This window comes from Lemur catta, chromosome 19, assembly GCF_020740605.2.
Source record: "Lemur catta isolate mLemCat1 chromosome 19, mLemCat1.pri, whole genome shotgun sequence".
In the NCBI taxonomy this organism is placed as follows: Eukaryota; Metazoa; Chordata; class Mammalia; order Primates; family Lemuridae; genus Lemur; species Lemur catta.
In genome coordinates, this window is record NC_059146.1 from 25,934,058 (window position 1) to 25,947,064 (window position 13,007).

The following is a 13,007-nucleotide window of genomic DNA, read 5'->3' on the forward strand; positions in this document are numbered from 1 at the left end:
GGGGAGGGAAGAGGCCGCAGAAGCCGGAGCCCTGACCCCCCGGCGGCTGCGGCGGCGCCGGTGAGTGATCCGTGGCCCGACTCGGTCCCCACCCTCTGCGACCCTCACTCTTCCTGGAGTCCCTCCGTAGCCTTCGTTGTTTCCTGATCCCGGACCTGCGTTATCCCCAGAGCCCCCACAATCCCCGCGGACCCTGATCGCTAATATTTTACCGTCCCAGCTCTTCCACTAACCCAGGAGCTCCCACCTCAGCATTATTCCTGGACGTCCCTTTTCACGGCCCTTCGGTCTTCCAGACGCCCCGTTGCCCCCGGAACCCCCAGAGCGCCCCTCTACTCCAGATCCCCTCTTCTTGCTGCATTGCCCCTTCAAGATCTCCTTACCCCATGCCGCTTGGGCTCCCGAGACACACCCGTTCTCCTTCCATTTCCTACTCTCCTAAGCCCCTATTCTCGTCTAACTCCTGCAGACACCTCCTCCTCTTCCACTTTTCCTCATTTCCCTCCATCCTTCCAGACCCTCCCCCAATTTCCATCAACTCCTTGGCGTGGCACTTTGCGCCGCGCCGCGCACAGCGCAAGATGAGCACTCAGCCGCTGTCAGCTATTCTTAGGCTCTTCCGACTGTCCCCAGCAGCCCATCGCCCGCTCCAGGCCCCGTGCCCTGTCCCCACCCCTGCCCCAGGGATGTAGGAGCCGGTGTCCGAGCGGCCGGGTCGGGGCTGCGGCGCGGGGACGCCGAGCCCCCGCCAGAGTCGTGCGCCCTTTGCCCGCAGCGCCGGCGCCCCCCATGCGCCAGGTGGCCGGACGGCGGCGTTGGGGGGCGCCATGGCCTCGGCGGCGGCGGGCGAAGCGGAGGAAACCACCCGGCTGCGCAAGCCGCGCTTCTCGTTCGAAGAGAACCAAATCCTGATCCGGGAGGTGCGCGCCCACTACCCGCAGCTCTACGGCGCGCAGAGCCGTCGGGTGAGCGTGGCAGAGCGGCGGCGTGTGTGGGACGGCATCGCCGCCAAGATCAACGGCATCACCAGCTGGAAGCGCACGGGCCAGGAGGTGCAGAAGCGCTGGAACGACTTCAAGCGCCGCACCAAGGAGAAGCTAGCCCGCGTGCCGCACTCCACGCAGGGCACCGGGCTCACTGCCGAGGACGCCTTCTCCGCGGAAGAGGAGACAATTTTTGCCATCCTGGGGCCGGGTGTGTCGGGGCCAGGGGCTGGTGCTGGGGCCGAGGAGCCCCCTGCGGCCCCCTCCTCACAGCCACCAGCTCCAAGCGCCTGCACTCAGCGCTATGTGTTGTCTGAGGACCGCAGGGAGGACCGCCGTGCAGGTGAGTTCCTTCACCATCGCCTTAGCAAGAGCAAACATTCACAATGTCTCCTGTGGGCCCCACGATTTTCCAAATCCTTTATGTGGCTCATCAAATCCTCACTACAACCCTGTGAGGTGGGCGCTGTTGTTACTCCCATTTTACAGCTGGGGAAACCGAAGTTCAGAAAAATGAAATGACTTGTGTCAGGTGCTACAGCTAGTGACTGTCAGAGTCAGAAATGGCAGACCTAGGAGGCCTGGCTCGAGTCCACGCCTGGGATCCTCAGAACATGCAGGATTTCCTTAAATGCACGGTAGGGTAGTGACTCTAGAGGAAGACTGTCTGGGCTCCGATCACAACTTTACCACTCTCTTGTCACCTCAGTAAGTTACTTCGTGTCAGTTTCTGCATCTGTAAAATGGAGCTAAAAACAGTCCCCACTCAAAGGGTTGTACAGATTAAGTGAGTTAATATGGGTGAATTGCTTAGTCCAGCGTGTCCTGAACGCTCACTGTTAGTTCTTGATAGAATTGTCAGTGTTATGAGGTAGGTACTATTTCACCATTTTATAAATCAAATATTCAGAGACATTTGGTAACTTTCCCAAGGTCATGCCTGGAGCAGAAAGAGGAGATGTGGAGAGCTGACTACAGAGACTTTCTGCTTAGCCTTGACTGGGAATTATTTCTTCTACAGCTGTTCCCCCAGCGCTGGGTGGTGTTGGGGACACATCGGTGACTGAGACAGTCCAGTGGGGGATGCAGCAGTGACTCAGAGCAAGCAGGGCTGGGGTGAGGAAGCCCAGAACGGGAGCCTGACTGGAGGGTGGAGTGGAGGGTATGGAGTAGGGCTTCCTGGAGGAGGGGACATCAGAGCTGAGACACAAAGAGTAAGAATGAAGAAGAGCTGGAAAAGTGTTTCTTACAGAGGGAACAGCATGTGCAATGGCTCGGAGGCAAGAAAGCTTGGCCAGTTGGGGAAACTAAAAGAAATTGGTGGGGATGGAAGGATGGAAGAAGAGAAATGTTTTGAGATGAGGTCAGCAAAGGCCAGGCCATACTGGGCCTTTAGGCTAAGGTGAGGAGTTTGGGTTTTAGCCTAAGTACTATGAGAAGCCACTGAAAGGTTTTGAAAAAGGTAAGAACATGGACATGACCAGACAAGGCAAGGTAAGAACATGGACATGACCAGACAAGGCAGTTCAGAGAGGTTCATTTGCCCACCCAAGGTCACACAGGAAGTAAATAGTAGAGTCCATGCACTTAACCTAACCATTAGGCGAGATCGTCCAGCAATAACAACAGTTAATAGTGACTAAAAGTTCATGGGTATGCCAGAAGTAGATTACATGTAGTTTGTAAGTCAAGGTCAAGACTTTGGACTTCATCTTGAGGGCATTTGGGAGGCATGAAAATGTCTGAAGCAGGAAAGAGACACAGTCACTTGGGACCCTTGATCTTAATTTGAGTCAAACCTCAGTGTGTCTATCTATGGGGAGATGGGCCCATTGAACCGGATCAGAGATGGCAAACATTTTTTCAGAAGCTGTGCAACCACTTCATTTATTCATTTGTTCAACAAATACTTATTGAGAGCCTCTTCCAAGGCAGGCACTATGGTAGGTGCTGGAAATACTATGGAGAGAAAGACAAATTCCCTTTCCTTATGGAGCCGACATTGTAGTAGAAGGAAACAGACCCCAAACAAGTAACCACCAAAACAGATTATACAGCAGGAGGTAATAAGTACTAAGATGAGGAGTAAAGCATATTAAGAAGATGATCAAGTAATAGAAAGGGGCTGTATAGACAGGATTCAGGAAGGGCTTCTCTGAGGAGTTCGAGCAAGACCTGAATGAAGAGATTGAGCCTATTGGGAGAAGAGCCCTCCAGCTACAGGAGACAGCTTGTGCAAAGGCCCTGAGGCAGGGCCATGCTTATAGCATCCTTGATGAGAATCTCAGTGCAGATTACCCACTGGGTGAAACTCATAAAAGACGAACTGCTCTGACTAAAGGACAGGAACAGTGCCTGGGGCACCCTGGCGCATCTTTGTTGACACTGGAGAAAGAGCTAAGGACCATTTATCTCTGACCTAACATTTCAGAGAATAATAACATTAACAACATTGAGAACTTAATCTGTGCCGGGCACAGTCCTGAACCCTGTACCTGTAGTGACTCAATTCATCCCTCTCATGGCCCTCAGGGAGATGTTCTGTTATTGGGCCATTCAGTCCACACACACATACGCATTTACAGGTGGGGAAACTGAGGTCCAAAGGTTGCAAATAAATACATTAACTCTCGTAGTGGCCCTCCTGTGAATCCTGTGAGCCTTGTGGGTGTGGGGGCTGGGCCACTTTCTGTCCCTTTTTTACTCACTAGACTAGAAAAGCCACATTTCCAAGTGGCTGTAATTCCCACACCCCTTATAAGGGAGACTTGCCACCCACACCTGCACCCCAGGCCCACAGCCCCTGCCCAAGGAGTGGTTAAATGCTTGGGCTCTGGAGCCAGCCTGGGTTCCAGTCCCTTTTCTACTGTTTATCACCTCTATGACACCTCTCTCTGGGCCTCAGGTCACCTCATCTGTAAAGTGGGGTGATGATCATGATGGCACCTGTCCCAGAGAATGGCTGGGAGGACTCGGTGAGACAATGGAGGAGGAAAGCTTAGCCTAGGGGCTGCTGGGAAAAGTGTCCTGTAACTCTTAGCTATGGCTGTCCTCTCTCTCCCAGTCTCCCCACCTGCCTCCCCAACGATGGCTGGCCCAGAGGCTGGACCCCCAGTATTCAAGGCAAGAGGTGGCTGGCTGTTTATGAAAGAAGACAGGGTCTTCTGATTTGGCCAAGGAAGGGGAGGCAGGCTCCCCCCAGGAAGGAACATCTGAGCCGGTGCAAGGGGGAGTGTGATCGTGGTCTGGGAACGGCACATGCACCGGCCCTGAGACTGGGAAGAGGGACAGAAAGGAGAAGGTGAGGGCAAGAGCTGAGACCTTGTAGCCATGGGAATAGGCTGGACCATCTTCTGGGGGTGCTGGGGAGCTCTGGGGCCTGGGGCCTGGGGCCCAATCAGCGCTGACTCTCTGGAAGCCATAGTTCTTTTATCATTAAAAAAATTTGTGCTGTACATTGTTCTAGGCGCTGGGTAAACAGCAGTGAACAAAACAAAGCCCTGCCTGATGGAGCTGGCATCAGGAGGAGGCGACAGACAAAACACAGATCGGTACCTTGCCAGGTGCAATAAGTGCTGTAAGAGCACACAGGTAGGGTTAGAGGAGAGAAGAGGAAGGGATGGGAGCTGCTTTAGATGAAGGTCAGGGAAGGTCTTCAGGGAAGCATTTGAACAGAAGCCTGAAGGTGGGAGCCAGGCTGGTGTCTGGGGAAAGTGCAAAGTGCAACTGCAAAGCCCTGAGGCAGAAGCAGCCCCAGTGTGTGTCTGAGGAACTCTGGCTGGAGCCAAACCAAGAGAGAGAGGGGTAGGAGCTGAGGTTAGGGAGGCAGTGGGGGCCTCCAGGACTTTGCTTTTACCCTGAGTGGGGTGGAAGCTACAGGAGGGTTAGAGCAGAGAATGTATAATATCTGACTTGATTTTTTTTTCTTTTTTTGAGATCTCACTCTGTCACCTGGGCAAGTGTACAGTGGCATCATCATAGCTCACCGCAACCCCAAACTCCTGGGCTTAAGCGATTCTCCTGTCTCAGCCTCCTGAGTAGCTGGGACCATCTGCACACGCCACCATTCCTGGCTAATTTTTCTATTTTTGTAGAGACAAGGTCTCGCTCTTGCTCAGGCTGGTCTTGAACTTCTGGGCTTAAGCGATCCTCTTGCCTCAGCCTCCCAAAGTGCTAGGATTATAGGCATAAGCCACTGTGCCCGGCCTCTAACTTGTATTTTTTAAAACAGCTTTATTGAGATACAATCCCTATACCATACAATCTACCCATTTAAAGTGTACAACTCAATGGCTTTTTGTGTATTCACAGAGTTGCGTAAACCCTCACCACAATTTTAGAACATCTCCATTACTCCAGAAAGAAATTCTGTACCTCTTAGCTACCCGCCCCCCCCCCCAAACTGCCCCAACTCCCCCCCAGCCCCTGGCAACCACTCATCTATCTACTATCTGTATAGATTTGCCTGTTTAGGACATTTCACATAAATTGCTTGGATGGTAAGTAGTCCTATGTGACTAGCTTCTTTCCTGCAGCCTAATTGACCTGACTTGTTGGCTCTCTGGCTGGAGAAGAAACTGTCGGGGCGGGGGTGGAGCCGAGAGCTCAGCGAGGCAGCAACTGCAGTCGTCCAGGTGGAAGATGCAGGTGGCTGGACCAGGGTGGGGCTGTGAAGGTAGAGAGAAGGTTGGATGTTGTATTGATTAATAATTTGAAGGCAGAGCCAGTGGCATTTGCACATGGATGGTGTCTTGGGAAAGAAAAAGAAGACTGAAGGTGTTTAACCGGAGCAGCTGGAAGGATGGCGCTGCCATCGCCTGAGATGGGGTGGCTGAGGGACAACCGGAAGCTCAGCTGTGAGCAAGTGAGTTTGAGGCGTCACTAGACAGTGAAAGGTGCACAGTGGGAGACAGGAGTCTGGAGCTCAGCAGAGAGGTTCAGGCTGGGCCGGGGAATCTGGGAGCCTCTGTTTGCAAACTGTGTCCACCAAGTCCATGAGTATGAATGAGCCCCCAGGTGAGTGGAGACGGAGGAAACCCACCAGGCTGGGGCTTCCACTGGAAAATGTTGTCCTGGGTGGAGAGAGCCCCCTAGTGCCCTGGCCGTCCCACCTCTCTGCCAGCTGCCCCCCTCCCCAGGATCCAGTAGTGCAGGCCAGGGTCCAGGTGGTTCAGAGCCTTGCAGAACATTGGCTCTTACTCTGGGAGAGACGGGAGCTGCCTAGCCCAGCAGGAAGCTTCCAGGACTCTGTTTCCATTAAAGCTGGCACAGGCCTCCAGGTTAAATATATTGACTTGCTCCTCTGGGTGCAAAGACTGACCTGTCATGCAACTTCTGTTCCAAGGCGAGATCTGACTTAGGTTTTAAAAGGATCGCTCCAGGGCTAGGGTAGGGGGGAGGAGAATGGGAGAATGGAGGGGGAAAGGGAAAATCAAGACAGCGTTTTGAGGTCACTACACCTTAAGTGCATCTCTCTCTCTCTCTGTACAGATACACCAGCCCACAGCAAGGGGGGCTCCAGCAGCCCGGAATCCTGGGCGCGGCCCTCCTGCAATCCCCAGGAAGGGGGCTGCCCACGGTCCAAGGAGCGTGAGTCCCCGCCCCCTGCAGCCCTGCAGACGGTCCAGCTGCCCCGCCTGGCCTTGTCTCCACCACCCCCAGCCCCTCCACCTCCACCCCCACCACCTCCACCGCTGGCCCAAGTGGCACCCTCACCCCCCAGCCCCCCGCCCCCTCCTCGGCCTCTGCCCACGCTCTCAGCCCCAGACCCCTCCCTGGACTTCCTGCGAGCCCAGCAGGAGACTGCCAACGCCATCCGGGAGCTGGCTGGCACCCTTCGACAGGGACTGGCCAAACTGAGCGAGGCCCTCAGCGCCCTGCTGCCCCTTCTGCCAGGAACCCCAGTTGACCCTCTGCCCCCACCTCTGCCCCCACCCCCACCTCCCCCCCCACTTCCCAGGCCAGTCCTGCCCTCACCTGCTCCCAAGATGGAGATCACCCCAGAGCCTGTGTCTGTGGTGGCTACTGTTGTGGATGGGGCTGTGGTGGCAGCCAGGGGGGTGATCATCTCCCCTAGGAGTGAGGAGGGGGCATCCCGTCCACCTCCAGCCCCACTCCCTCCCCACGACTCACCCCCACACAAGAGGAGAAAAGGTTTCCCTACACGGAAGAGGCGGGGCCGATGGAAATCTCCATGAAATCTACTGTCTACGCTCCTTCTGCCTGCACCCCCTCAGCTTGGCGCAGTCGAGGGGGGCGACGCTCCTTGCCCATCCCAGCTGCACCCTGGCACCCTGCTCCAGGGGCGTGAGCACCCCACTCCCTGTGCTAGTTAGTGCCTGATTCTCTGGGGGGCCTCATGGATGGGCGCCCCCAGCCCCTTTCTCTGGTACAGTGCTGTCTGCCTGGCTGCCTCCCTTGACCCTGACTTCTAAGCCATCAGTTTTATGTTATTTATTATTGCCCTGTGTAGGGTGCGGAGGGAACCTCTCGGGTCTGCACACACCCCCTTCCCTAACAATTCCTGTTCTTGACTTGAAGACAATTGACCCGTGGAGCCTCCGCAACCCAGACTTTGGAAGGCGGGTGGGAGTTGCGAGACAAATCAATATGGAAGAAGAGGATTAACGGTCTATACCCTGGGGAGAAGGCCGGTGGAGTTCTTATTGGGGAGGTGTAGGTTGGGTCCTCTGCCTCCCAATGCCATCTCACTTGCAGAGCTCGGCTCCCTCCTTTCTCCCCAGTGGTGACAAGATATCAATAAACTTATTTTTAATACAATTACTCGAGGCTCTGTCTGAGACAGGCCTGGGAGACCAGCACCTACATCTGCCTCACCCCCTCCACGGGCAGGCAACACCCCCTTGAAGTTGGAGGCTGATGGTTTTCCAGCCTGTTTTTTTTTTTGTTAAAGCCATCAAGTCCTGTGTTCAAATGAAATCTTACTCCTACTTACCCTTCAGACACCAGCCTAAATGTCACCTCCAGGAGAATGTCCTGGATTCCCTCCCCCAGGCTAAGATGGGTCTGCCTCTTAGGTTCTCTCTCAGTGCCTGTGGTTCTTTTTCATGGTGTCTCTAGATGAACATGTGCCTGTATCTGTTTAAGGCATGTTTCCTTCATCATTTCATGAAGGCAGGAACTGGTTCTCTTTTACTCCCACACCTGCTGCTGGGCCTGGTAGCCAAATAGATAACCACCACCTTGGAGTCAGATCTGGCTCAAACCCTGGTCAGCAGTGTAACCATGGGCCTCCATTTTCCTCATCTGTAAAATGGGCATAAAGATTTAGGTGTCTTTACTTCCTACATTAGATTCTGTTCATCCTCGGCTCAAATATTGCTTCCTTAGGAAAGCTTGTCCTGATACATGCTCCCCATAGCACTTGCCAAAAATGTTAATCATCTGAGCAAATTTAAATTTAACGTCTGCCTGTATCCCCAGGCTGAGCCCTGTCAGGGGCAAGACATAAGCCTGGGTCACTGTTGTATCCCCAGCATTGCCCAGCACAGAAGAGGGGTTGAATGTTTGAATAATTGCAACAGCTTAAAAACAACTTCCATTTATGGCCCTTCTTTTCTGTGCCAAGCACCAAGCTAAGCATTTATATGTCTGTTTACATTTCTATCTGAAGGTACCCAAGAAAGAAGATGCTCTCAGGGTGGTCTCCATTTTTCTGGAGAAATTTAGGGACTTGCCAGAGGCCATGATCAGAGGCCAGTCCAGTCCACCTGAAGCCTGAATCTGGCCAGAACGCATAACTCCCACTGGTGTTTACTAAATAATAGCACAGAGGCAATTTTAGGTGACACATGAGTGGCATTTTTAATGGTTCTATGGTTTTAACTTTTTTTATGTAGCCAGTACACGAAACCCATGATTACAAACATAATGTTGCCTAGGATGAGGCAAAAGTAGATAAATCTTTATTTCAAGGAAAAAATGTTTAATGCAGGTGATAGATAAAATTATGAAACTGAGATTTAAGTTGGGGGGACATGAAATCAGAGCTGCTGGGGTTGCAGTGGGATGGGAGGAGAGAACCACCCAGTGCAAACTGGCTAGTCATTCAAATATTTTTGAGCGCCTAACAGGGACCCAGGCCTAGAAAGAGGAAGGGGTTGATGTGAGTTAGAACCTGTAGATCCGCCGCCTGCGCCCTCCCAAAGACTGCCTCGTCCTGTTCCCGACGTCTGGGAAAGAGGACTTGAGGGTAACCAAAGCCTGGTTGGGCCTACCAGGTAGCGAGAATTCAAGGTTGGGGAAAGGTGGTCTGGCGCTTGCCCTCCCCCAGCAATCCCCTCCTTTTGCTTGTCATCTCGTGGTCCCCTTCCTTTACCCCAAATTGGGACGCAACAACGGGCAAGGGCCCCCCAGTGCTCTGAAAGCACGGGAAAAATGCTACCCCAAAATTGGTGGGGGGGGGCAGACAGCGGGAATCGAGAAGGCCTCCCCCAACCTCCCAGACAGCGGAAGTGCGTCAGTCTGTCCGCCCGCAGAGCATTTGGGGAATTGTAGTGAGCCGGGGGGCGGAGAAGCAGATGATGTAACCCTTTGGAGACCGGAGCGCGCCGGCGAGGTTGGAGCAGAGTCGGAGGGCGCTCGGTCACGCCCCTCCTTTAGAAGATGAGAGAACTGAGGCAGCGATCTGGCCTGGAAGCCCTCAGTCCTCTCCTTTCTCTGGCTGTGGTCGGCCCCAGAGGCTGATATCTAGGATTCTTGGGGAGGATGAAGTGCCAAGTAGACAACACTCCCCCCGCCCTCAGTTGCCATCGTCCCGTCCCCAGCCCTGAAACTATCCAATCAAGGCCTCTCCGCCCCGCCCCAGGAGTTGCTGCCTTCCTGACCCGTCATTGGCCCACCTTTGATGGGCGGGCAAACTGAGGCTCAGAGAGAGCAAGACTCTTTGCCCAAAGCTGCACAGCAAGTCAGAGCAGAAGTTGGATTCCCCGCAGCCTGTCCACCTCCCACAATTTCTGAATCCGTAGTAACTCTAATCATTCGTACCGCAGCCCTGCCCCCACCCTTGTGCCTGAGCTCCTCGGAGCGCGCCAAATTCCTGGCCAGGTGACAAGGAGCAGTGAGGGTTTCGCGCGGAGAGGCGACGACCCTCTCTCCCGCCCCGGCTGCCCGCCGTTCCCTTTAAGAGCCAGCCCCGGCGGGACTACGTTTCCCAGAAGGCTTTGCCGGCGCGTTATGTAACTTTCCCTGCGAAGCGGCCTCTGGGACAGAAGGAGGTGGAGGCGGCGGCGGCCGTTGCAGTTGCGGCGGCGGCGGCGGCGGCGGCGGCGGCGGCGGCGGGAGCCCGAGGCGGCGGCGCCCGCGGCCCATCGCGGGGCCCGAGCTGTGCGCCTCGGCTCGGAGCCCGGACCGGGCGGGGGCGCCGACGTGCTTCAGCCTGCCTTTGCAAGGGAGGCGGGAGTGAGGAAAAAGGCTCAGGGCCCAGGGGGCGGGGAAGGGGGGCCGGGCCTGGATCCGGCGGGGAGGCCGAGTCGGAGGCCGGACCGTGGCTCGTGCCGTCCCGGGGAGGCGAATCGAACATCGGCAACGAGGAGCGAACGTCAGCGGCGGGTGGAACGCGGGGGCCGGGCAGCGCGCGCGCGGGGACCATGGCGTCTGTGCAGGCGTCCCGCCGCCAGTGGTGCTACCTGTGCGACCTGCCCAAGATGCCGTGGGCCATGGTGTGGGACTTCAGCGAGGCCGTGTGCCGCGGCTGCGTGAACTTCGAGGGCGCGGACCGCATTGAGCTGCTCATCGATGCTGCCCGCCAGCTTAAGCGCAGCCACGTGCTCCCCGAGGGCCGCTCGCCTGGGCCCCCTGCCCTCAAGCACCCGGCCACCAAGGACCTGGCTGCGGCCGCCGCACAGGGGCCCCAGCTGCCGCCCCCGCAGGCCCAGCCCCAGCCGTCCGGGACTGGCGGTGGCGTCTCGGGCCAGGACCGCTATGACAGGGCCACATCGTCAGGCCGCCTCCCCCTGCCCTCACCCGCCCTGGAGTACACTCTGGGGTCCCGCCTGGCCAATGGACTGGGCCGCGAGGAGGCCGTGGCGGAGGGGGCGCGAAGGGCCTTGCTTGGCTCCATGCCTGGCTTGATGCCCCCTGGGCTGCTGGCAGCTGCGGTGTCTGGCCTAGGAAGCCGAGGCCTGACGCTGGCACCCGGCTTGAGTCCTGCCCGTCCAATCTTCGGCTCCGATTTCGAGAAGGAGAAGCAGCAGAGGAATGCGGACTGTCTGGCAGAACTGAATGAGGCCATGCGCGGCCGAGCAGAGGAGTGGCACGGGCGCCCCAAGGCTGTGCGGGAACAGCTACTGGCGCTGTCCGCTTGTGCCCCCTTCAATGTCCGCTTCAAGAAGGATCACGGGCTGGTGGGGCGCGTGTTCGCCTTTGATGCTACTGCCCGCCCTCCGGGCTATGAGTTCGAGCTGAAGCTCTTCACCGAATACCCCTGTGGTTCCGGCAATGTGTACGCAGGGGTCCTGGCTGTGGCTCGCCAGATGTTCCACGATGCTCTGCGGGAGCCAGGCAAGGCACTGGCCTCATCTGGCTTCAAGTACCTCGAATATGAACGCCGGCACGGCTCGGGAGAGTGGCGCCAGCTGGGGGAGCTGCTCACCGATGGTGTCCGCAGCTTCCGCGAGCCGGCCCCTGCAGAGGCCCTGCCACAGCAGTACCCAGAGCCAGCGCCTGCTGCTCTGTGTGGCCCACCCCCGCGCGCCCCATCCCGGAACCTGGCACCCACCCCGCGCCGTCGCAAGGCATCCCCTGAGCCTGAGGGAGAGGCAACCGGGAAGATGACCACCGAGGAGCAGCAGCAACGGCACTGGGTGGCACCCGGTGGCCCATTCTCCGCTGAGACCCCTGGTGTGCCCTCACCCATTGCCGCCCTGAAGAATGTGGCTGAGGCTTTGGGCCACTCACCCAAGGACCCTGGCGGGGGTGGGGGCCCTGTGCGAGCGGGAGGCGCCAGCCCTGCAGCCTCCTCGACGGCCCAGCCTCCAACCCAGCATCGCCTAGTGGCCCGCAACGGTGAGGCAGAAGTCAGTCCCACAGCGGGGGCCGAAGCTGTCAGTGGGGGTGGTAGCGGCACTGGGGCGACCCCTGGGGCCCCTCTGTGTTGTACCCTGTGCCGGGAGCGGCTGGAAGACACCCACTTCGTCCAGTGCCCCTCGGTGCCCGGACACAAGTTCTGCTTTCCCTGCTCACGGGAGTTCATCAAGGCACAGGGCCCTGCCGGGGAGGTGTACTGCCCAAGTGGAGACAAGTGTCCGCTGGTGGGCTCCTCCGTCCCCTGGGCCTTCATGCAGGGCGAGATCGCCACCATCCTTGCGGGAGACATCAAGGTTAAGAAAGAACGGGACCCCTAGGCCATCACTGCCTCCAGGCTACTGCCCCTTGCTCCCTTGCCACCTCCGCTTCTGCGGATAAATTATTCCCTCCCCCGCCCAGCCCAGTGCCACCCCTACCTGTGTACATACCCCCTTCCTCCACCCAAATGGGTCCCCTGGGGTCGATGCATTGTGGGTGGGGGGAGAAAGCTTGTGGCTCCTGTCTGAGGGAGTGTTTGGAGTCCCTTGGCCCCTCCAGTTTCCCTCTCCCCTCCTTGGCTTGGCTTTGCTGCTGCTTGTAGTTGGGGGAGAGGTCCCCCCTCCTCCTTGAGAAGGGGCCTCCTAAAAACTCGCTCTTTATAAATGAGGCAAAAGCAATTTGTGGCCCCCCTCTCCTGCCCCCTCTTCCTCCTTCAATAAACTGAAAGATGGGTTGTTTTTTTTTTTTTTTCCCCCCTTCTTGGTCCCTTAGTTGTGCGAGATGCTGCGCCCCCCTTGGGACAGAACTGATCCTGCAACGACTAGGACGTTGCGCTGTAACCTCCAGGTGGCGCCCTTCGCCCAGGCGGTCCCTCCAGCTGCTTTTTTACAAGTGCTATCCACTGGTCAGACGTTTTAGCTGTCGCCTGTTTCCCAGATGACAGAACTGAGGTTCAGAGAGGGGGTGGCTCTTGCGTGGGAGCCACAGACAAGCTCGGGA

The 13,007-nt window shown here is 56.9% G+C and overlaps 2 protein-coding genes across 2 annotated transcripts; both read left to right on the forward strand.

Annotated features, from left to right (window-relative positions):
• On the forward strand, nucleotides 1-7,763 carry LOC123623933 (Myb related transcription factor, partner of profilin). The gene is made up of 2 exons (XM_045531381.1): nucleotides 1-1,326; nucleotides 6,474-7,763. Exons 1-2 carry the CDS (start codon nucleotides 828-830, stop codon nucleotides 7,178-7,180), a joined length of 1,206 nt encoding a protein of 401 aa, XP_045387337.1. The 5' UTR covers nucleotides 1-827; the 3' UTR covers nucleotides 7,181-7,763.
• Nucleotides 7,764-10,186: 2,423 nt separating this feature from the next.
• IRF2BP1 (interferon regulatory factor 2 binding protein 1) lies at nucleotides 10,187-12,742 on the forward strand. Its single transcript, XM_045531382.1, has one exon. The coding sequence runs from the start codon at nucleotides 10,592-10,594 to the stop codon at nucleotides 12,344-12,346; it is 1,755 nt and encodes a 584-aa protein (XP_045387338.1). The 5' UTR covers nucleotides 10,187-10,591; the 3' UTR covers nucleotides 12,347-12,742.
• Nucleotides 12,743-13,007: the final 265 nt, after the last annotated feature.

Coding starts and splice junctions, on each gene's coding strand:
- LOC123623933 (XM_045531381.1), top strand. CDS start 828: ATGGCCTCGGCGGCGGCGGGCGAAGCGGAGGAAACCACCCGGCTGCGC. Junction 1,327..6,473: donor CAGGGAGGACCGCCGTGCAG/GTGAGTTCCTTC, acceptor CTCTCTGTACAG/ATACACCAGCCCACAGCAAG.
- IRF2BP1 (XM_045531382.1), top strand. CDS start 10,592: ATGGCGTCTGTGCAGGCGTCCCGCCGCCAGTGGTGCTACCTGTGCGAC.